We start from the raw sequence: 23,890 nt of genomic DNA on the forward strand, positions 1-23,890 counted from the left end.
TGCCAGCCTCCTTAGGCTCTGTGCTATCCGAGCTTGTCATTGCAATGCCCATTGTCACAAAGCCAGCCCACAGGGAAGTGTGGAACCAAGATGTGTGTCTAAGTGTAGGAGCGATTCTGATTCATAGATACATGCATGCTTTTGTGTGTGGATATGAATTTTATAGCCAGAGTTTTGGGTATGAGTCGGGTGTCTGGTTTTGGGGTGAATTCTCTTAACTGAGGAAAAGCACAGGGGAAATGTACTGCCTGTTTCCAGAGGCCTCGAGGGAGCCAGGTGCCATCTGTTTAAGTTGACTGAAGCGGGGACAGGCACCTTGGTGGGACAGGCCTCCTTGTCAGGTAGAGGTCAGAGCTTTGTGGATTTTGAGAGAAAGTACGGTGAACTCTGGGAAAGCTGGAGCCGGTATAGGTGGAAAACTATCCGAAGGAAACCGCAAATCTTTCCCACTGAAATGGACAACAGAGCACTCGCTCGCCGTCAGAGTGGGGCACCTTCCTCCCACCAAGTGAGGCTCTCTGGGGTTGCGCTATAGAAACCTGTCCACCCACGCTGCCTACCCTTTTCATGTAAGGACAGTGACGAGCAACTTTAAACTTTAGAATAATTCTTTGGATTACTGTTAATAGTTGTGTGGAGCCCGCCCGCACCACCCACCCTTCCCCGGAATTTAGGGGTCCCAGTTAAAGAAGCAATTTCGGTTTCTGTTTGTTTTGGCTTGGTGGGGACTTTTCTTTAGAATACGCTGAAAGAATAGCTAATCCCATAAACTAGGGTATGTACTTTAGGACCATAGCTGTCGGCTCACATTACACCTTTTTAGTAGCTTTTATTTATTTATTTATTTTGAAAACAGTTCTTGTGGGCCTGCCCCTGGTAACCAGGTATTTCCAGCAGTTACCGCTTCGCTTAGAATAGGCCAAGCCACCACTGGTAGCCTTCCTTCCCCATTGTCCTCCAGGCGCTTTGAGCTGTTCCCACATGATGGCTCTTCGTTTCCTACAGGTTCATGAACCATCGGGCTCCAGCCAACGGCCGCTACAAACCAACTTGCTACGAACATGCTGCTAACTGCTACACACACGCAGTGAGTACGCAGTCCCCGCAGGCCGTGGGAGGAAGGGGTGATGGTCTTCAGGAACCTCAAGACCATGAGTGGGATTTACTCTTCCCCGAGACCTGACCTCCCACCGTATCGGTGCTGGGTCTTGTCGCCAGAGACGGTGGGAGCATGTAGACTGCTCAGAGTGCCCGAGCCCACCAGCCGCTCCGTCCTGGAATGTGTTCTCCAGTAGCGTCCTTCCGAGCTTTGCCTCAGTCAAGTACCCCATGTGACAGGAATAACCCAACCCAAGGACCTGCAGCCCTGTGAGGAATAAACACCTCTTCAAGACGACAGCATCTCGTGGGCCAGGAGAGTTCACGCTGGGTTTAAAGAGCTTCTTGTATTGACTAAGTGATTCCCCTGACACAGGCAGCCACTTCCTCCCCACACCCACAGTGGTGCTTCTCAGAGCAGGGATCGTTCCAGAGTGTTCCAAAAGAAGAACCCATTTGGTCCCTCAATTGTTACTTTCTTTCCTTCTTTTCTGCCCTAGAAAAGCAACACATGCTCACAAGAATACACTAAAATACATTTTCAGCCAAATATAAGCCCTAGAGAAGCTACTTTAAATAGAAGGCAAGTTTGGGGAATTACTGTGTCAGCTCATAAAACAGAGCCATCCGGTTATTACTTGACATCCATCAGACTTGATAAAGCACCTGTTTTGGGTCTGATGATAGCAAATTCAGATTTGCTGGGTAATAACATCGTAACTTATTACCGAATCCCTTTTGTCCTTGGGTGTAGAAAAGGTTTTTATTTAAATAGTTGCTATGCTAGGACCCTTGTTAAAACTTGTTTTTCTTTGGGAGGGAAAAACAAATTAGTACCTGACATGCTTGCCCTAGATTCCATAAAAGGGCTTAAATAATGAAATTCTGAGTAACCTCTTTTAATGGACAGTTTCTCTGGAACCCTTGGCTTAGATTCCAGGGACAGAAAGGACTTCATGGAATGTTCTAGAGTTGAGCTGACCTCTGCCCTGATCTTAATAGCATTCTCACGTGCAGTGCATTTTGCAGCAGAAAGGTCAGAATGCTCCGAACCCAATTTGGCTTTAAAAACTGCGTGGCCTAACTCCCAAACTGGGCTTTTAGAACTGCGTGGCCTAACTGAACTTGCCACTGTCCTTGCACGGGTATCCATCTTTTATTCTTGACCACACTGTCAATAAATTTAACAGAGCTCTAAGTAAATAAATTCTTTTTTTTTAAAGTGCTTAAGTCTAAGGCAGGAATAGGATAGAAAGATGCTAAAAGTTTGAACAACAGTTATTTCATGTGACCTTTTTCCTTCCCAGTGGCTTCAAGATGTGGCAGTTACTTTTCCCTTTACTAACTGCAGAAGACGAATTTAGTGAAAGTTGTCAGGAAGGGTGCCTGATAGTTTCCAGACTGCTGACTAGTAACCAGTGATGTTGTCCATTACGGAGCAGAAAGGGGAGCATTTGAGTGGCATGGTTGTGGCTATTGGTGCCCAGCTTAGCTGTGGGGATTCTCTTGCTCAGATGGCCCTGAATCAGCTTCCTGGGTCCCAACTGGACATGACACAGTGACGGAACAGTTAGCTGCACAAACCAAAATGAAGGGAAACCAGATGAAACCTCCGCATTAATGCTCGTGGAAGGGAGAATATTAATCTTGTTAAGCTGTGTCCCAGCTTTATTAGATTCTAGGGGACCGGCAAACTTTCCAAAACGTGCAAACAAAAAAATCTTCCATCATCTACATTTCATGAAAGAGAGGCTGCTTTAACATGAAAAAAGGCAGGGAGGGCATAAATCACTTAATGACACCTCTGTAAGTCAAATAAATATTACAGTGCAAAAAAAAATTATCATCAGTAGTTTTCTCCTTTCGGCCTGGGCCATTGAAAACCTCCACCCTTGAAAATGCACGCTGCTCTTCAAAAAAGAAAGAAAACGCATGCTGCTCTTCTCTGGGGCTCTCATTCTCGAGAGGGCAAAAGTGAGTACTGCGGGGAAGAGAGAGAGAAAAGACTGTCGCTACAGCTTGTATTCGTTTCCAAAAACCAAGGAAAGCAATTCTGTTATTACAAAATACATTAAGCAACTGACTAGACCAGGCGTCCTCAAACTACGGCCCGCGGGCCACATGCGGCCCGCCGAGGACATTTATCCAGCCCGCTGGGTGTTTTTTGACTTCAAAATAAGATATGTGCAGTATGCATAGGCATTTGTTCATAGTTTTCTTTTAAACTATAGTCCAGCCCACCAACGGGTCTGAGGGACCGTGAACTGGCCCCCTGTTTAAAAAGTTTGAGGACCCCTGGACCTAGACCTTTGAATTTGTGTTTGTATGAATGTCAAATATGGTATAATAATCTCTCTCTAAGACGCTACACTTTTAAAATATTTCAAGTAAGTAGACCTAGGAGTGGATTACCCTTGCTTACGTGAAAGGCACTATTAAAAATTAAATAACTCCAAACTCTCTTTGACTCCCAGTGGCCTCCAAATCGGTAGAATGCATGTATTTAAACTGAACGCCAGAGCATGTATGTGTGTGATATACTACTGATTTGATTCATTCATTGACCTTTTGCTGAAAACACTGGGATTTCAGTGGTTCCAAAGGGCAACAGGAAAGGTTCCACTTTAAAAAGTAGGACCACCCTGGGAAATCTGAATATCTGCTTGCCATTTGAATATTTAAGTCGTTAATCTGCATCAGATGAGCGAATAGGATGAACTACACCCCTGTTTAATTAAATTAGGATAAAGAACATCTGTTGTGCCACAGCTGAATAATGTTGCATGCCTCACTGCTTACTCGTGTCCCCACTGACTGGCATGGTTCCTGGGTACTGAATAGCAGTCTGCTTCCAGGGCAGCCTCAGACACAACTCCACCTGGTTCTTGTGATTACCCGGGAGAGGCAAACATTTGCTTTAAGATCATCACTTTTTCTGAAATCGCCCCTGGCAGACTTGTGTGTTTTCAGCAAAGCTCGTGATCCAATCAGACGCAGGCTGTTTCCCCCTCTTCCCCCCAGTTCCTCATTGTCCCGGCCATCGTGGGCAGCGCCCTCCTCCATCGGCTGTCCGACGACTGCTGGGAAAAGCTCACGGCCTGGATTTACGGCATGGGCCTCTGCGCCCTCTTCATCGTGTCTACAGTATTTCACGTCGTATCGTGGAAGAAGAGTCACTTAAGGTAGAGCGACGGCCTGCTCCTGCTGCACACCAGCCTCCTGGGTCCTTTCCCCCAGGGGATGGGAAGAGGAGACACTTCGCTGCCCTTAGGCACTGTAACCCTGCGCCCCATTGCTTAGGACTCGGGCGTTTGGCTGGCCAGCACTTAAGCATCCCCTTCCCCCACCCCCCAATGTGTAGTAGCTCTGTAAGCAGGCCTTTGCCAGTGGGGTCAGCAACACAAGATACCTAACCTCAGGAAGCACAGACAAGACCTCACTGGTCCCCACCACTTGCAGCTTAAAGGCCTGAGTGTGATTTTCTAATGTTGTCAGGGAAACTAAGGAGAGAGGCAGTAGCTCAGACGTTGATGACTTAGCTGTGACCTTGAGTCAGTCACCTGGCCTCAGTTTCTTCATTAGTAAAATGAGACTTCGCCATGCTTGACTCGCGGGATTATTTTAACAAGTGAATGAGATAAGATGGGTGAGACCGTTTGAAAGTCCGAGAGACTGTGGGACTGCGGTGTAGGAAGCTCTGTCACAACTTCCCTTTGCTGTTTGGTGAGGCTCGGCTCTCAGGATTGGTCCTGTATTGTCAGACCAGGCCCATATTTGCTGCTACAAGCTAGCAGGTACTCTCCAAACACTACAGTGGCCCCAGGCCCCCCAACCCAAAGGCACATAAGGGGCTAGAGGTGTTCCTCCTCCCTGCAGGTGAAGCATGAATTTGGGAGACGACAAAGAGAGCTGCCCACCAGCTAACTGGGAATGATTGCCTATGAATTAGGCCAAGAGTGAATGAAAAGCACAATAGAAGAATAGACCTTTTGATTTTACAGAATGTCAGAAAAACCAAAAACCTCAACCGGTTCAAACAATGTGTATTAAAACGATCCACTTCCTTCGAGAGCAGAAGCTGGGATGCAGGAAATGATGGTGGGGGGGAGCTCCTCACAGGCACAATCACAGGATATTAGAGCGGGACCGAGTCTAGGAGATGCTCCAATCCCGCGGCCAACTGAAGTGGCCTGAGGTGCCAGAGTCAGGGACCGCAGCAGAGCCAGAGCGCAGCGGGACGTCAGGCTCCCAGAGCTGGGCTGTTTTCCACCACAGCCTCCCAAGTATTGCATGAAGTTCCCAGTCTGCAGCCCTTTCCTCTAAGGTGACAGCTCCTGGAGCTCAAAATAAAACCGTAGCCTGGAATCATGAGGGTGCCCAGGGCCTCAGAGAGTACCTGCCTGTGCTGGCTCCTCGAGACACACTGTCGCAAAGCCCAGGGGCCGGTCCAGGAGCAGAGCACTTCATTATCTTCTTGGCACGACCCACGCTTGTGGTTGCCCTGGCTGACTTGGCTTTGCTGTCTAGATTTCTGAATCAATAAAGAGTTGTAGAGGCCGGCTCTGGTTCTCAGGGCCTCCCTGCCAGGGGCTGCGAAGGGAGGTGTCATAGAAACCAGACTCTTGAACCCTGAAATAGAATCATAAGCCCTGGGCAGAGTTTTGCTTTGCGTTACATTTTCTTTTTTTAATGTCTAAGGACAGCCCTGACATAAATAAAGGAAAGAGTTAGCGTTTGTTGAGTAAGTAGGTGCTGTGCTGAACAGCAAACTACCGCCACCGTTGCATTTAACGCTCACACGCACTCTGCCGTAGAGGTAGTCCTGGCATTCTCCCCGTGAGCAAGGTGACCTCAGAGAGGTGGGTGGCAGATCCTGACTAAGACTCGCACGCAGACTGCCTGCTGCCATGCTGGGATGCACAGTTGCGAGAGCTGTTACAACGGCCCTAAGCCCGGCTGGAAATCCCAACCACCCAAAGAGGGAAAGAATATATGCTCCATCGAGCTAGCTCTTCGGAAATAGAACTTTCTGGACTGTAGTCCCTCACTGTAGTTTATCAGCTCCCCATGTGACTGCAATGCTCAGACACATTTGAGCAGCTTGGGTTGAGTGGGTGAGCTCGACTTATCTGAGATTCAACGAGCATCACCCTGCTAGAGAGAAAATGACTCCAGCTCACAGAGGTGTTTCCCTGTCTGTACCCACAAGTCCCGGCTGTGGACACAGCGAGGCCAGCTCAGCCCCATGTGCTCTTGCATCTTCAATATTAGTCCTTGGGTACTGGGGAGGGAGACCGGGCTCTGTCCATCCATCTCCTGCCTAGACCTCCGTGAGCCAAGGTCTCTGCACTTCCTGGCTTTTCCATATGGAAGGAGGAACTTGATGGGAAAGCCAGGTGGCAGCTCTTGCAGCAAATGTGCCTTTCCTGGTCTTTGTTACAGCTGTTCCTGGATTAGGTTGTTCGCGTCCCTGGTTACAACCTGCGGTCTACACCCGGGCCTTTACAGTCACAGCTGCTCTGTAGACATGCTAAGTGCTATGGGCATAAAGAGCATGATGTGATTTCGGCAAGCTGAGTGCCACACCGAGACCATCAGATGGCATCTTAATTTCATGTGATGTTATGCGGACAGGACTCAGAAGAAACACAGCACATGTTTTTAGAGATTCTGATCCTGGTAACGTCCACTGCTGTGTCCTCTCCAGCAGGAGAATACCCATTGTACATCAAGTTTCTGTTGGTGGCCTTTTCTTTGCGATTGTATTTAAAAAGTTGTGTGCCTTTGAAGACAGGTTTGTAAACCCCGTGGGAAAGTAAAACAGTACAGGAATTGCCACATAAAGAGTGATAACCCGAGCTCACTATCTCAAATTTTGTTAAAAATTGACCCATGTTGTTTTTCCCCTTAGGACAGTCGAGCATTGTTTTCACATGGGTGATAGAATGGTGATCTATTTCTTCATTGCTGCTTCTTATGCTCCGTGGTAAGATACGCTCTTTCTATTTTGAAGGGCGTGTGCTGATAACGGGTTGGGGGGTGGGGATTTCTCAGTCGCACTTTCCTCCCTTCTTCCTTTGCCCCTGCCCCCGGTTGCCGTCACTCACACACAGACAGACACAAAGTTTCTCCCCCAATGTCATGAACTTGGGTCAGATTGCAGATTTCAGGAGAGACTATTGCTCCTGTTCAGAACACGGATCTGGATGTGTGTGTAGGGAGCGTGCTGGTTTTCAAGATGTATGTAGTTTGCTCTCCATATAATGGTGCTGTGGCATCAGCTGGGGATGCTAGCCTCATGGTCCACGGTTCAAAACCACCAACTGCCCCCTGGAAGAAAGATGAGGTTGTCTGCTCCCATGAAGATTTGCAATCTTAGGGACCCTTGATGGGTTGCTCTGAGTCAGCATCGACTCGGTGCCAGTGGTTAGAGTGTCGGAACTCTTGCTGCTGTTCAGCCTCCTAGACATTACATGGTCCTAGGGGAGATACTGCAACTGTCTGCGAGGGAAGGCAGGCAGCTTTTGAAATGTATTCCGTTTATCTTCAGCCGACTCCAGAGAGCAGCAACTGCTATAAATAGGAACTCAGTGCATTTCTCATTTCTTCAGCCACATGAATAAACGACTTAGCCCAAGTATTCAGCTCTTTAAAATACCTTCATCCTGCGGCCCTTTTGGTGCTGGTCAGGTAGACAGTTTTGTTGCTTTGAAACCCGTAATTAAAGGCACCTTAGCTTTTCCTCCCTCAAGACACCATCCCGTTTTCAACACGCCAGAGTTCACTGTATGCCCTCGATCATCGCAGTCACAAGGAACAGACCTGGATTTCAGCGAGCAGGGGCTTCTAAGGAAACCTACCAAGCCGAGGTATCTCCCTGCCCAACAAGCCTACTAAATAACAGGCTGGCTTCCTATTATGAAGTAGACCTGAGTTTACAGTTAGAAACGGAACACTTTTTAAAAATGCAGCCGAGGAATTGAATTTTGAAGTGGGGGATTTGTGCCTATGTAGTTCCAGCTGTACATGGACTACCTTTTCCACTTGGTAACAAGACTTGAATAGTCATAGCCACTCAGAACCACCTTCTCACCCCACCCTCATAGATGTATCTGCGTTACAAAATTAGAAGAGTTGACAGCACTGTAAAACCCAGACATCATACCAGTGCACAGTTAGATGCTAACTCGCTGTCTTCCAGTGTGTACGGTCGGGGTGTTCCTTCTCAGGTTCTCTCTTGGCGGAGAGCTGGGTAACGGAGACACTGGCCTGTGTATTAGGTATCGGCTGTGGCTATGTGATCCCCGGTCGGGACATCGTTCCGGCTTCTCTTACTGCTTTGTCAGCAACCTGTCCCCAAATATGTCGTCAGAAATTAGAAGGCAGGTGTTCTTTACCATAGTCTACTGAATAAGGAAGGTTGGGCAGCACAGGTGTGCTGGGACCCACTTCTCCACACCTGCTTTTAGCTGATTCTATATCTAAACCTCCTTGGAACTAATTCTGAGTTCTTAAAGGTTGACTGACAGTTGTGTCTTTGAGTTATTAATTTTACCCACATTGCCCCCCTTGCCCACTTTTCCAACACTCGAGGAAAACCCAAGGTCTATGAATTCCCTTCATTTATCACTCTTCTTTGTTGTCACATTTCCACTTTTAGGTTAAACCTCCGTGAACTTGGACCCCTGGCATCTCATATGCGTTGGTTTATCTGGCTCATGGCAGCTGGAGGAACCATTTATGTATTTCTCTACCATGAAAAGTAAGAAAAAAATAATTACACTTGGTAGATTTAAAATGTACTGCCTAAATTGTATCTATAGTAAAACCCTGTTTACTTGTTTAATTTGTGCTTCAAAATAGCAGAAATACATAAATAGAATATATATTGCTTTAATGACTGTTTGGAGCCATTTGACGTTCATTATTGGTGAACTGACTGTTTGGGGAGGAAACAGATGGCATGTCTGAGCTGATGTAATTCAAAGAGGCCGCGTGACCAGTCACTCTGGTGTTGCCTGGGCCTGGTTTCACAACCCAAGACACATGAAGTAGCCTAAGGACAAACTAGCCGTGGCCTCTGTAGTCCACAGTTAGCACTAGGAAAAAATGACCACAAAGGTTAACAACCTTAGAGAAGATGTGTCCGGCACAACACTTGCTGAGATAGAATTCCCTGAGAAAGGGGATGCTTGGCAGGACATCTAAATTCTGAGTAGTCCAGCCATGGGCATCGTTGTTAAACTGATTATTCATAGTTCACAGTTAGAAGCACTGGGCAATATGTAAAGGAAAACTTGCTGCAGCTTCACATCTCAGCTCTAGAGGAGACCCTCGGTCATCTAGTCTAAATTCAGGCATGAAGAATCAAGACATCTAGGACATGCGTCAGATCAGTGCCTCATCCTAGCTGCTAGTCCGGGGTGCTTTCCTTGACCTCATATGCCTGCATCTGAGAAACGTGCAAGCATGAAATCATTGTCTTCGGTGTCATTGTGAAATTCTGTATTTACTGTGGTTGGCAGATGACTCTCAGAATGGACTCTAATTTGTGTTATCACATAGCATTAAAGTACTTTTGCTTTTTAGAAGAAAATGGTAGTTTGACTAGTTTCTCTCTGGCTGTCACAATCAACTGAAAGACTTTTTGATCATAATTGGCCATTCTAAGAGACATTATGCAATATACAAAGTTTGTGGGAAAAATGGGAATGCAAGAAAATGGAATTTTTCCCATGAACTTTTTGTAGTCTCCTGCAAGTAACCTTCCTTGGGCTCAAGACCCGAATGTATGCCCTTGGATAAAATAGGAGGTGAGGTCAAGCAACTATCGTTTCTAGGCCTTCTGGTATAAACCAAGCACTTCAACCCATTCTTTCTAAATCTGTAATATGGTTGTAACATGGTCGGCTTTGGGTTTAAAACACCAGGCATGAGCTGTGTATAGGTACAAACAAAGCCTGGTTCCTACCTGCGAAATTTAGTCTAGTTTGATGAGCCGGAAATGCAACTTTAACTTTAATTGGTTCCTAGTGTTATCAAACATTCTGCAGCCTAGTGGGGTGAACTTTACAAGTTGGGAGTATGTGCAGCTGCAGTTGAGAGACAATGAAAGTGTATGCCCTTCTTTCCTGAGGGCTGTGTCTCCTTGGCGGCTGGTGGACTGGGCCAGTCCCTCCGCACATTCTCAGTTCTACTGTCTCTGGATTGGAATAAAAATGTAGGCAAGCACTTAAGGATCGAACGCGGGGAAATGCCAGACAGATGGGATCCAGCCGGGGCTAGTTGTGGCAGAGCACACTTTCCAGGTAGTCTACCAGGGTGAGTTTGGTTTCAAGTCTTGAAAGAAATGCAGGTTCATTGTTGGTGCAATTATGGTATTTTCATTGGGATCATTAAGAGCTTACAGATCTTTTTCAAAAGGACAAACTGGTAGGGTGGTCCCAGTGCTAAGGAAATAGATAAATTAGCTGCATATCTGTTCTTGCAGGTATAAGGTGATCGAGCTCTTTTTCTATCTCACAATGGGATTTTCTCCAGCATTGGTGGTGACGTCAATGGTAAGAAGTGGCTTCATGACGTTAGCTCTTTCACTTCGCTTTTTCTATGTAGGGCTCGACTGCAGTGATAGACATCATACCTGACAGTCCTTACTCGAGTGGAAGCACTTCCATTAATGAAGTACTCAAAAGAGAAATATACCAATAAAGTGCTAGTGTCGTTCATTAAATACCTTCTAGTTTGGCCCATCCATAGATTTAGACTTTCCCCTTCTGTTGTTTTCGGTGAGCCTTTCTTTTTTTCCTACCCTCAGCTCTACCCTTTTCCTCCAAAAGAAGCATTTGATTGTATTACGCTGAGTGTTTCTGATTGAATTACCAGTTGTCTTAACACTCATTCTATAGAAGAGGGTAAAGCTTGAGGTTTCTTACTCTGAAGACTGTGTAAATTGTGGAACTCTGAAACCCAGAATGGGAAAGATGGTAACTTGTCATCTGTCCACTCTCCTCCCTGATATTTTTGAAATCCCTACACTTCTTTCCACTGCCTTTATGTCATGCTGGTTTTCCCCCCAGGAAAGTATTTGCTGTTGTTTTTAAACATTGCTGGAAAATTTCTTTGGGGGATTTGCAGGAGTCGAAGGGGAACAGTACCCCCTTTCGTATTGCATGTATTTTCTTGAGCTCCCTTTCAAGTTGAATTATACTTGAGAAGTCAGTGTCTGTCTCTCCATTAGAAACAAAAACGTATCATTACAACCTCAGGATCTTCTCCCATGGGTTACTTGTGCCTTTTGCTTGTGTGCACAGTGTCAGATACATATTGTGACATTAAAAACCCAAACCCCATGGCACCTTCTGCCGTTGAATCCAAGCTGACTGGGCATGGCTCTATGTGGGGTCTCCGACAGCAGAACAGCTCAGGGCTCAGCTGCCAACCAGAAGGTGGGCGTGGCAGACTCACTCGGCAGCCCGGGGGAGAAAGACCAGACAGTCTGCTTCCAGAAAGCCCTTTTGGGGTAGCTCTACTCTGTTGTATGTGTCCACTTCTAAGAACAACACCATACTAAGAAGATCACAACATGCGTAGCTTAAGCTCTCTTCCCCCCCAGCATTGGTACCTGGAATTTCATTCCTGAGCTCATAGGCACATTTTAAGGAAGAAATTACACAGTTGGGGCTTCGCCATGGGAAGACCTGTGCAAGGACTCCTGGGGGGTGGGATGGAGGGGGGAGTGTATATTGGTTTTTATTTTTCAGAAGACGCTTTGTGAGAATCTCACAAAATATTTTTCTTTGAAATACGAAGTTGATGATGATTTTAATGGAAAAGTTAGCATAGAAAACATATAGTTTAGTTGGTGATGTCAACAGGGAATAGTAACAGATCCAAGAAACTGCCGTGAAGGACGTCGAGTGTCGGGTGATTCAGGGCACCAAAAAGTTTATGTAAATGGGTTGCAGTCCTTCCTGGTGGTAGAACTCCCAAGTAAACTCCCTCTGGGTATTGCAAAAACAGGTTTATCCAGAATTTTTACTAGTCTAATTCTTTAATTGGCCTTTTCATCAGTGGTGCAGTAGTCAGTAGCTGATATTTATGTAATCAAGCAAGGCCATCCCCACGCTTCCCTTCACAGAATGTGAATAAAGCAGGAAAGCGCAGTTCTTGTTAAAGAAACTATAAGGCACTTGGGAAAAGTACAGGTAGGGGTGGGCGCACATGCCAGACATCGCTACCACAGGAAGTGCAAACCAGGAGAATACAGCATGCCAGAAGCCTCCAGTCGGACCGAAGTGCTGGCATCTTAGAAGAATTGAAACCAGATCATTGTTTCCACTTGTGTGAGTGCATGTGCGTGTACTAGGGTTATTGTGCAGTTCGCACAGATCTCTTGGGACCAAGCCAGGGAGCTAGTAATCATAAGAGACTATTCCTCATTCCTTAGTTTCCTCAAAACATCCGGTGGGTCTGTAACAGGTAGGAGGAGAATATATTCAACAACGCAACAGGGTGGGAAAGTGGAAGTACATTGTTGTAAGACTCTTAGGTATGTGTGTGGGGAGTCTAATAAAGAGCTATTATGATGAAGGTGTGCTTATACTAATCATGAAGCAAGCTCAAGTGGCTATAATAATATGCAAAGTAGACACCAGTATAAGAATTAAGATGCGCCTTTCATAATGATTGAAGGGTTATTGCATCAGAATGATACAAGAGCCCTACATGTTTGTGCACCTAGTAAGAGAGCTCCAAAACACACGGAGCAAAATCCAACGGACTAACGAGACGGGTTTCCAGCGTGGTTAGAGATTTTGACACTTCTCTCTCAACTGAGTAAGTAATGACACATGTGAGCCACAAAAACAGTAGGGATCACAGATTTGAGCAACATTATCACCAATTTTACCGACCATAATTACATTTCAAAACCTATACCCAACCACTTAAGAACCCTGGTGCACTGGGCTGCTAACCGGGAGGGCAGCAGTTTGAAACCACCAGCCGCTCCCCGAGGAGAAAGATGAAGTGCTCTACTCCCGTGAAGAGTTACAGTTTTGGAAACCCTTAGGGGCAGTTCTACTCTGTCTTATAGAGTCACCAAGATCAAAAAGATTAGGCCTTAAAATAACCCCCAATAAGTGTAATATAATTGAAAGCATACAACAAAGATGTAGAAAGTCTCTAACTCTGAAAACTAAACAGTGCATTTCTAAATAATCTCATGAATCAAGGGATACATCAGAAAGAAATTAGAAAATAGTTTGAACAGAGTAATCATGAAAACACAACCCAACAAAACTTGTGTAATGGCACTACCACAGTTCTTATATTAGAAAAGAACGTTTTAAAATTAGTAATCTGCTTCCCCCTTAACCTAGGAACAATGAACACATTAACCTCACAATAGCTGCAAGTAAAGAACAGAAATTAAGAAAGCAATGTGTAAAAGATTGAGCAAACAAAATCAAAAGTTGGCTCTTTGGAAAGATTGATACAATTGTTGAAACAGGTATTACTTAATAAGAAATCGAGAAAACAATATTAATGTTAGTGGAAAAAGGAATAATGTGTTTATTTTTAAAGTACAAATATGAAAGGATAATAAAGGAATATTATGAGTAACTTTATAGCACACATACAGCAACTCAGATAAAATGGACGAGGTTCTTAAAACATGCTGTCTACTGAAAAAAAGAAAGAAGCTGGGTAGCTATATGCATCTGTTAATTCGAAATTTTAAATTTTGTGCTCCTGTTTTCATATTCCCAGTTTATGTTCAGCGGGGATTCACTGGAGGCTTAATCCACATCTATTTCCTTCACTTTTTTTAAAACTCATAGAACATCTAAATACTGTATATACTCGGGTCTAAGCCCACTTGAATATCAGCCGAGGCACCTAATTTTACCAAAAAAACTTCATTAAAAAATGTTCTGAAAAACTCAGCTTGTACATGAGCATATACGGTAAGTCAAAAAGACATCAAATAGGATGTTACATTTTGACCTATCTACTATAATCATCTCTACAATACTAGGTCGTATAACAAGACTGGCTATTCACATTCCTTGACTGTGGTCACAAGGTAGTCACCAGAGGCTTAATTTATGTGTGGACCCTATGGTCCACTGAGTCATCTGAGTCCTTCTGCAGAAGGTCATCTGAGTCCTTCTGCAAACCGAGTGTTCACAATTTAAGCTCTGATACTACTCCTTCAGATTTGGATTATACTGCTTTCAATCCTGGATCACACAGACTAGTGTGCCTCTCCCATGTGGACTTAGATGGCTGCTGATTTGAAGACGATCTTTTAAGGCCCCAGATGCTGTTCTCTATGATAGCCTGGCACTATCTAGTTTCTTCACCACACTTGGCTATCGCACTCATATCGTCAGTGATCTCTTCATTAGGGCAAGTATCAAGCAGGGCCATGTCATAAGAACTAATTGGTCTTAGATTGGGGTTAGAATTAAGTGCAAGCAGAAGATCCATTCATATATCCATTGTTTATAGCTGTGTCTGGTTCACCCTAGAGACATCATTGTCATTTTATGTTAGAGAACATTATCAGTTGTTTCCCTGGAGTATAAGGTAATCCTATTGACTGTTTCATTAATTTAGCCAAAGGTATAGCATTTATAGCGCAGTTGAGTAATGGAGATTATACAAATATAAGCTGGCTACAAACTGCAATATATGAATTATTGTTCAGATTAAATTCTTAAGTGACTGGACACTGTTTACACAATGGGGGTTGGCGATGAGTCAACACTTCTAGTGATATTCATTTGACAGTAGCAGAACCAGGCCTACGAGATTAGCATCGCAACAAAGCAAAGAAGGCGTTAAAATAGCAAGTATGCGACAGTCCCAGGCCACCATTCATTGGGCTCCCTGAAGGCAAAAGACCCGAACCAAAGTCTGTCAGTTCTATACCCTTGGTATAGCAGCTATTTGCTTCTCACACTATGAATTTTCATCTTTATTTGCCGAGGGAATAGGTCATATAGAAAATCTTAAGGATTCTACAAAAAGTTACCAAAAGGAAAAGAATAAGCAAGATCTAAGGTCAAAGTACAACAATCAAATATATTTACATATATGAAGGGCGTCACAAAGTTCGTGGAGAAAAGCCCTTAGTTTTAATTTCACCGTTCCAAGTACTTCTTCACGCCCATTGCACTGGGAATTAGCAGCTGGAAAACAGCCATAACATAAGAAAAACACAGCGATGCATTTAATGAAAGACACAAAAGGTCTACATGGAAAGCTACAAAATACCGAGGAAGTTAAAGAACTAACAATTAGGCAGCAGACATGCCCGTGAATTGGAATAGCCAATGTCATTAAGATGTTAATCCCCCCAAATTGATCCATAAAGTTAACACAGTCCCTATCAAAAATGATTTGGAAATCGCAAGGACCTAGAATAGCCAACACTATTTCAAAAAAGTACAAAGTTGAAGGACTTACGTGCTACCTTGTTTTAAGACTTAACCATGAAGCTATAATAATCCAGGCAGTACAGTGTTAAAGATAGACAATAGATAAATGGGACCTCGAGATGAGTACAAAAATAGACTCACATTTATATGGAGAATTGGTTTTCAACAAAACACCAAAGAAATTGAATGGGAGATGGGAAGCCTTGTCAACAAATTGTGTGAAACAACAGAATCTCTCTGTGCCAAACCATGAACCTCAACTTCATTTCCTGCACAGAAGTTAGTTTGAAATACATGATAGAGCTGAATGGAAGCTGACAATGAGATGAAAAGGGGATATCACCACAGCCTCAGACAAAAGGGAAACATAATAGCACACTGCTGTGAAAGACTGCACTGAAACAAGTGTGCTGGCCTAGAGGAAATGGATGAAGAGCAGTGGTTCTCAGCCTGTGGGTCACGACCCCTTTGGGGGCGAACAACCCTTTCACAGGGGTCGCCCGATTCGTAACAGTAGCAAAATTACAGTTATGAAGTAGCAGTGAAAATAATTTAATGTTGGGGGTCACCACAACATGAGAAACTGAAAAGGTTGAGGCATTAGAAAGGTTGAGAACCACTGACCTGAAGATTCACTGTCTACGCCAATTAACACAGATGGAAGCAGAAAACCTCAACAGATCTGTAACAAAGGAAGAAATAGAGAAAATAAAAAACTCCCAACCAAGAAAAGCCTGAGACCTGCATGGCTTCGTAGTGGAATTCTAAACTTTTAACAAAGAACTGTCACCAATTCTGCATTAACTATTCTAGAATATAGAAACTGATAACAAACTCCCAAACAGTCTCCAAAGCAAAGCATATTCCTAATTCCCAAAACAGGCAAACACCATACAAAGACAGAAAACCACAAACCACTATCCCTCATGAACATAGATACTAAAATTCTCAAAATTCTGGCTAATAGACTCCAACACCACATCATATCATGCAGTACCACCGAGATTCATGCCAAGGATGCAAGGATAGATCAAAATTTAAAAAATAATTAGCACACGCCACCACATAAGACAAGGAAGAAGAACCACATGATCATATCAATAGATTTAGAAAGGCCTTTGACAATATCCAACACCCATTTCTAATAAAAACAATAAAATAGGAATCCCTTAACAAAGGCCATATATTAAAAGCCAATAGTTAACATCACACTCAATAGGGAGAAATAAAACATTTCTCCTGAGAATGGGAACTAAACAAGGATGCCCCCTATACCCACTCTTATCAACATTGTACTAGAAATGTTAACCAGGAACAATGGATAGAAATCAAGGGAATGTAGACAAAGAAGAAATAAAACTCTCATTGTTTGTAGATGACATGGTTTTTATATAATGAGCCTCAAGGACTCCATAAAAAAGATGGTTGGAGAAAAACAAGGGATTTGGTACAGTAGCAGGATACAAGATTAAAGAAGAGAAATGAATCAGACTCTCATATACCAACAAAAGGCTACAAAGAAGACATCAAGAAAACAATACCATTTATAATAGCCGCACAAAAGATGAATACTTAGGAATTAAACTAACCAAAGAAACAAAAGGTCACAAAACTAAAGAATGCTGTTCCAAGAAACCAAAGGACGGTCATAAATGGAACAATATACCATGTTCATAGATAGGAAGACAATATAGTGAAAATACTACCTAAAGCAATCCGTAAATACGATGTAATTCAAATCCAGATTCCAGCCCCATTTCTTTCTTTGGGAAACTAATTACCAAAGTCCTATGGAGAAGGAAGAGACCCAGAGCAAGCACCAAACTCCTCTAGAAGAGGGGTGAAGTAGGAGTCCTTGCATCTCTTTTCCATATCTTGGAGATTTTCCCAGTTTTTGTCCAACTAATAAACCTAATCTCTTTTATAGTGTTGAGTACCGTTCTTCCCATCTACCCAGGACCTTCTAATGTGATCCTTTTGGAGCAAGTGGTCATGGTAACTGGGCCGCATCTAGTTCTTCTGGTCTCAGAAATGTGGAGACTGATGTTCGCATTGTCTATGAGTGCATTGGGTTAATTGTTTCCATGTGTCTTTTCTAACTTCATCACACCTTAGTTAGCTACTCAGGAGCTTTTATGGCCCCATGCCCTGCTCACCAAATTAGGTTATAAAACATTACCTTTGCGAATAACTTTGTTACACCAATTGACCTTTTGTGTCCCTCTGGAAGAATTGCTTTAAAAGACTACAACTCAGGAATAAAAAGACCATCTTATAAAAGAGGATAAAAGACGAACAGAACTTTATCAATAAAGATATATGTATCCAGCAAGTCGTAGAAAACGTGCTCATTATCAGTCATCAGTGAAATTAGGGAAATGAGAATTACAATCACAAGGAGCTACCACTATATAGCCAGTATGTCACAAACTTTAAAAGACTGACCGCTTCAAATGCTGTCAGGGAGATGAGGGAACTGGAACAGTACTGCACTGTTGGTGTGCATATGAAATGATAGGCTGGTGCAAGGGCACAGATTTTCCATACCCCCCAGTCCAGTTCCCCTGATTGCGGTGCAGTGCCATCAGGCTCATCCTGAGTCATAACCTCGGGGAGAACTGCCTCGTGGAGGTTGGTTGGCTGTAATTCTTACACGAGCTGATCACCACGTCTTTTCACCCATGGAGCTGCTGGTGAAATTCGAAACACTGGCTTTGGAGTTAGTAGCTGGATGCGTAACTGCAGTGCCACCAAGCCTCCATGTAAAATGATGTAACCATTTCACAAAGTGGTTGATCAATTTCTTTAAAAATGAAACTTACCAAAAAAATTTTAAACTTAACCCTATGACCTAACGGTTTTCCCATTCAGGTATTACTTGAAAATATTTATCTGCAAAAAGACTTGTAAAAGAATGTAAATATTAACTTTATCATAGTCATAAGATGAACGAATTGATAAATTACATTAAGTGACTCAACACACATAAAAATGTACACAGTATATATACGAATTCCGTTCCGTGAAGTTGTAGAACAGCTAGAACCTGCTCTCTGGTGGTAGTAATAAGGACAGTGATTGCCTTGGTGGCAGGGATGTCTGAGACTGGGATGGGGACTTTCTGGAGGGTTGAGATAGTTGTGTATCTCAATGGGGTGTTGGTTACATTCATCAGAACATGTACAGTTCACTTCAGACAGGTGTTATACTTTATATAAACTAACCATCATTGAACACTAAACTTTTTATGTTAGAATACTTTCCAGTTTTCAGAGGAGTTGCAACAATGGTACAGAGTACTCATAGACCCCACCCTCAATTTCTCCTACTGATGAATATGGTGATTATAATGAACAAAGTATTATTAATTCACATGTATACTTTATTCAGATTACCCTAGTTTTGTTCTAAAGTCCTTTTTCTGTTCAAGAATCCTATTCAGGATACCACATGACATTCAGTTTTCATATCTCCCAAGGCTCTTAGACTTCCCACCTTCTGTTCTCTGCTCGTTCATTCCTACAGGCCTTATAGACAGGCCTGGGTCTTTACAAACTTAAGAGGCAGCCAAAAAAACGTCTGACTTCCCCCGTATAACACACACACACACACACACAAATCTGTTCGTTGCCCTCTCAGCTAAGAAGAGCCCAGATAGCAGACTGGAAGTTAGGCAGTACTCTGCACCCAGTAGCTTGTGATCTCCGAGGTCGTGGGAGCTATGATTTTCCTGTGGCCGGCGGAGGAAGTCTCCGTGCAGAACAGGGTTAGCGGAGAGCAGAGGGAAGTGAAGGCCGAGGCTGAGGTGGACGCTCTTGATGGAAGGCTGTGGTGTGCTAGAGTCAGTAAGGCAGCTATCGAAGGGAGGGGCCATCCTCTATTAAAATGAACGGCCCTGTGCAGCCCCAACTGTTGCTGCCAGTTGGTGACATCACACACGACAGAGGGAGAAACCTTTGGGATGCCTGAGTCCTTGTTGCAGCTGATCTGTCCATCTCGCTGAGGGCTTTCCACAGTTTTGCTGACCCTTTCCCAAGCACAATGGCCTGTTTTAGTGACTGGCCTTTGCTGGTGACGTGGCCATCATTACAGTCTGCTTAAACACACCATGAGGAAAACCCACTGCCCCACAGGGTTTCCTAGGTGGTCATCTGTACAGAAGGGAAACGCACGTGTGACCACAGTGCCAGCAGGGTGCTTTCCACATAAGTGTGCTGCTCTGTCGAATGGCCTGCACGGGGATCGCACTGGGTCAAATCGCGGTTTCCCTTGAGCAAAGTGCCAAAGGGGCAGGTGCCCTCTGTTTGACTCCAGTTTACAGAGTTTTGTTTGCTTGATTCTGGCAAAACGGGCGGCTCGTGGGGTGGCAGTTACCTTGGTAGCCTTGCACAATCGGAGTAACAGCTCGCCTCTTTGTTTCTTCCCGCTATTGACAGAATAACACCGACGGACTCCACGAACTGGCCTGCGGGGGCTTGATTTACTGTTTGGGAGTCGTCTTCTTCAAGAGCGACGGCATCATCCCATTCGCCCACGCCATCTGGCACCTGTTTGTGGCCACGGCAGCTGCGGTGCATTACTACGCCATTTGGAAGTACCTTTACCGAAGCCCCACAGACTTTAGGCGGCACTTATGACCCGTTTGTGCTAGGTCTCCACACCAGTATTATGTCTATCATGGCACATGGGAGGGGCAGGGTGAGCGCTGAGATTGCCCAGGAAAGACCAGAAAGGAAGCGGGGTGCGCCGGGGGAACACAAAAGACCATGGCACTGATTTTGTATCTTTTGAATACACTGACTGTGAACGTGTGGGAGCTGTGTGCTGGCTTTCCCCTCACAGCAAACACACGGATCTAGGGAATTCTTCACCCATTCCATTCCACACTCATGAAGGACACTGGGTAGACTTGGCCAACTGATGTTTACAAAACCAGAATTTTGTATTTTCATTTTACAGATTTTACTACATGGTTTTTTCTACACTCCTAGGTCAGCTTGTTAAATGGCCAGTGCAATTAACAAAGCTTCCTTTTTAAGAACACAAAACAAAAGAATATTTCTATCGCTTTCCCACGCTGTGTAAAGAATCATGGACAGGATTAAAACATGACTTTTTTTACCATGCTTCATCCTGGCGCACAACATGGTTATTTTTTAAAGAGAATTTTAGTTTTTTGGTAACTTTTTTTAAAAAAACAACTTTTGTTGAAGTGCGCCTCTGCGGTTCATGCATGGTGTGACTTCCTGCAGCAAGCAGTCAACATTCCACAAAGGAGCAAGCCTCATACCTCTTCGGACCGTTTTATGACGCGTGGAGAAATTACCAATTTGTAAAAAACTCACACTTTTTCTCCAAACTTTTCTGCCAGCCCCCTCCTTCTGAATTCAGTGCTGCTCTGGCCGCCCCCACACCTGGTGTGGTTGGCCATGATGGAGAAGTACGTTGATACCGTTCACTCTTCCCCCAGGTGCCGACATGGCCACTCTCTGCCTTGGCCCTGCTTTCTTCAGGGCCTCCCTCCGGGGTGGGCGAGTGGGCACACCCGTACCGTGATCGTGCTGCTGAGGAGCGTTGTAGAAAGACGCTGACTGCGTGCGTTCCTGCCCTGCTCCGTTAGGTCACTGTCTCTGCCCCACACCACCCATTGGGTGTTTGTTTCAGAGTGTGGGCTTAGACACAGACATTCACACGTGCACCTTTCCTCGGCATCTCCCCAAACACCTTGATTGTTTTCCTTTCTAAATACAAAGTGTTTAAGCCGCGTGGGCCCAAATGGAAACTCACACAGCTTGAGCCCATGACTGTATGCGGGCTCGGGAGTGGTGGTTAACGTGCTATTTTTGACTTTCTCCATGTCTTATATTAAGATTGGTGTATTCGTTGCTCTGTTGATTCAGCTCTCCTCATGGTGTTTCAGTAAGGGAAACCACTTTCCCTGCAGATGGGATGCCAGAGACCTGTGTTCTAGTAGCGGGTTTGATAAAATGGTTAAACCTAGCCACGTGTGTAAGCATGCTGGTTCCGTTTTTGTACTGATGTGACTCAAAAGAGGGTTTATTCAGTGGGTGTATGTGGAGAATGCTCTGATTGTGAATCCTATGGGAAGGACGAAGAATGGGTACCTGCTGGTGTCTTATGAAATAGGCTGGGAGCCCAGTGATTGTACCCACAGACCCCCTTCTGCATGCCTGATCCTGAACAGCTGGTTGCCTGCTGTTTTACTGTGTATCTTATGTCGATATAATATATTTACTTTTTGTGAACTCATTTCGTCTGCTCAAAAGTAACACTGTCAAAAACCACTAAAATGTATGTAAAAAAGAAATCTTGTGCTGTAGATTAAAATAAAATTGTTATTTAGACTTGTTCCACTCTCCGTCAATTAGAAGACTGGGGGGAGGATGCTGCATTTTGTTTTGTAATGTGTTATATTTGTTGTTGAGACTGTGCACAGCAAGCATACGCCCGTTCACCAGTTAGACACGTACAATTCAACGACGTACACATTTCTACGTCTACAAGTCAACGTTATTGCTGACGTGCTTCACGGGCGCAGTCCTCACCCCTCCTCCTCTGTCAGCACAAACACACTGCTGCCAGGAGCCTGTCTGATCTGTCAGCTGCTGTTACTCATTCCATCCCATGCAGCTCGAGCTTGAGAGAGCGCACCCTGCTGGCCGAGACATCGCAACTAGTCAAGCGCAACTGTGGTTGGGGGTTTTGACTTCAGGGGTGCCTGCATTTTGGAGAGCTTGCCCGTCTCTGCCCTGTCCAGTTATGTCCTGTACTAGTTCTCTCTTTGTTGGGTTCTTATTAGCAGCAGGATGAGGACAACAAATGGGTCCTGCCCTTTAGATCTTTGTCTAGTCCTGGTCCTCTCTTTGATGATTGAAATTACTTTCTGAAAATGAAATTCTAGCTCAGAAATGATGCAAGTTGGGACCTAACGAGGCTAAAGTTCTGTAGGTCTACACCTTCACCAGGAAGAGGCCTTTGATGGAGCATATGTGATAAAGGACCAGTGACATACAGGTCTTCATAGTTTCACACAAGCGGGAAACCAGCCCCACACCATGTTTTAACTCGGCCATCATGGGCAGCAGGAAAAGGGGGTGGGGGCCGTGTAGAGACGTTAACTGATGGACTCCTTTCAAGTCCAGGAATGGGCAGGAACCCAGCCGGTTTGTCACTTCTGAAGGCCCCTTCTCCAAACTGCTGCTTTTCCAGGATCAGCAAAACTGACACCACAAAAACGCCGAACTGTAAGCCGCTCAGGCGTGGCCATGGAAACGAAAACACTCTTCACAGCATCCAGGGCCTCGGTAAACCCTCTGTTGAATCTAGCTCTGAGGATGGTCCGGGAGCATCCCTCATCCCCCAAATTCAGTTCTGCAGGCCACCTGGGTGATGTTACCTATTTCAAGTTCCCCCCTGGGGCACTATTGTGCTGTCATCTGCCTCATGAGGTATCTCCAGCCAGTTATTACACGCTTACCCATCAGGCCAGACGGCTCTAATCACCTGCCCAGATGACCCCGGGCTTTTCTCAGCCTATTCCGAAGGGTTCATTAGCTTTGCTCCTTCCCCACCATACCCACTTCACCTGGCTTTCCTATTTGAGTTCAAGCCGAAATGTCTTGCCTCTCACTCTCCGTGTCCCACTAGTCCACAAAGCGGCCCTCTCTGCCTCAGGTAAACATCGGTGAATGGGTTCCTTCTGTCCACTCCTAGTGCAAGACCCTAGTTCAGTGATTCTCAACCTTCCTAATGCCACAACCTTTAATACAGTTCCTTGTGGTGAGCCCCCCAACCATAATTTTATTTTTGTTGCTACTTCATCACTAATTTTGCTAGTGTGATGAATCGGGCGGCCCCTGTGAAAGGGTCATTTGACCCCCAAAGGGGTCGAGACCCACAGGTTGAGAACCGCTGCCCTAGGTACAGCCCTCCTTGGTGGGCCTTAGACTACTGTAGCCACCTCAGGTGTGAGGGGGGCTTCAAAAACTTTGGGGAAATGCTACCATCTTTTAATTTCATTTCTCCATCAACTTTCTGAAGCCCCCTGGGATACCGTTGCCACTGGTTGCTTTAACCTCCGCTTTGCACCAGCCTTAGGCTCCTACTTCAGACCTTCCACTGGCAGTCCACCTGTAAGGCTTGGGCCAGATGCCTTCGTTCTGATTGTTCACATGCTGACGCCTGATCCGCTGTCCACCGGAACTCCATGAAACACTAGCCCCACTGGGTTTCGGAACCTTTTCCCAACATGTCAGGCCCTCTCTTAGCTCTTTGGAGCCTGCCGTTTTCAGCTTGGAATAGCCTCATCCCCAGCCCTTCTGCCC

General features: G+C 44.8%; 1 protein-coding gene across 1 annotated transcript; it reads left to right on the plus strand.

The window, feature by feature from the left end:
- The first annotated feature begins 1,008 nt into the window (after nucleotides 1-1,008).
- On the plus strand, nucleotides 1,009-21,914 carry MMD (monocyte to macrophage differentiation associated). Its single transcript, XM_013005855.2, has 6 exons — nucleotides 1,009-1,087; nucleotides 4,120-4,280; nucleotides 7,010-7,084; nucleotides 8,759-8,860; nucleotides 10,589-10,658; nucleotides 19,982-21,914. The coding sequence occupies exons 1-6, from the start codon at nucleotides 1,010-1,012 to the stop codon at nucleotides 20,180-20,182; spliced, it is 687 nt and encodes a 228-aa protein (XP_012861309.1). The 5' UTR covers nucleotide 1,009; the 3' UTR covers nucleotides 20,183-21,914.
- Nucleotides 21,915-23,890: the final 1,976 nt, after the last annotated feature.

This window comes from Echinops telfairi, unplaced genomic scaffold (assembly GCF_000313985.2).
Source record: "Echinops telfairi isolate 266 unplaced genomic scaffold, ASM31398v2 ScPeMD7_7458;HRSCAF=8496, whole genome shotgun sequence".
NCBI lineage: Eukaryota > Metazoa > Chordata > Mammalia > Afrosoricida > Tenrecidae > Echinops > Echinops telfairi.

Excerpts from the sequence above, each read along its gene's own strand:
- MMD (XM_013005855.2), top strand. The coding sequence starts at position 1,010 with ATGAACCATCGGGCTCCAGCCAACGGCCGCTACAAACCAACTTGCTAC. Across the intron at positions 7,085-8,758 it reads GCTGCTTCTTATGCTCCGTG|GTTAAACCTCCGTGAACTTG; the intron begins GTAAGATACGCT and ends TTCCACTTTTAG. Across the intron at positions 8,861-10,588 it reads GTATTTCTCTACCATGAAAA|GTATAAGGTGATCGAGCTCT; the intron begins GTAAGAAAAAAA and ends CTGTTCTTGCAG.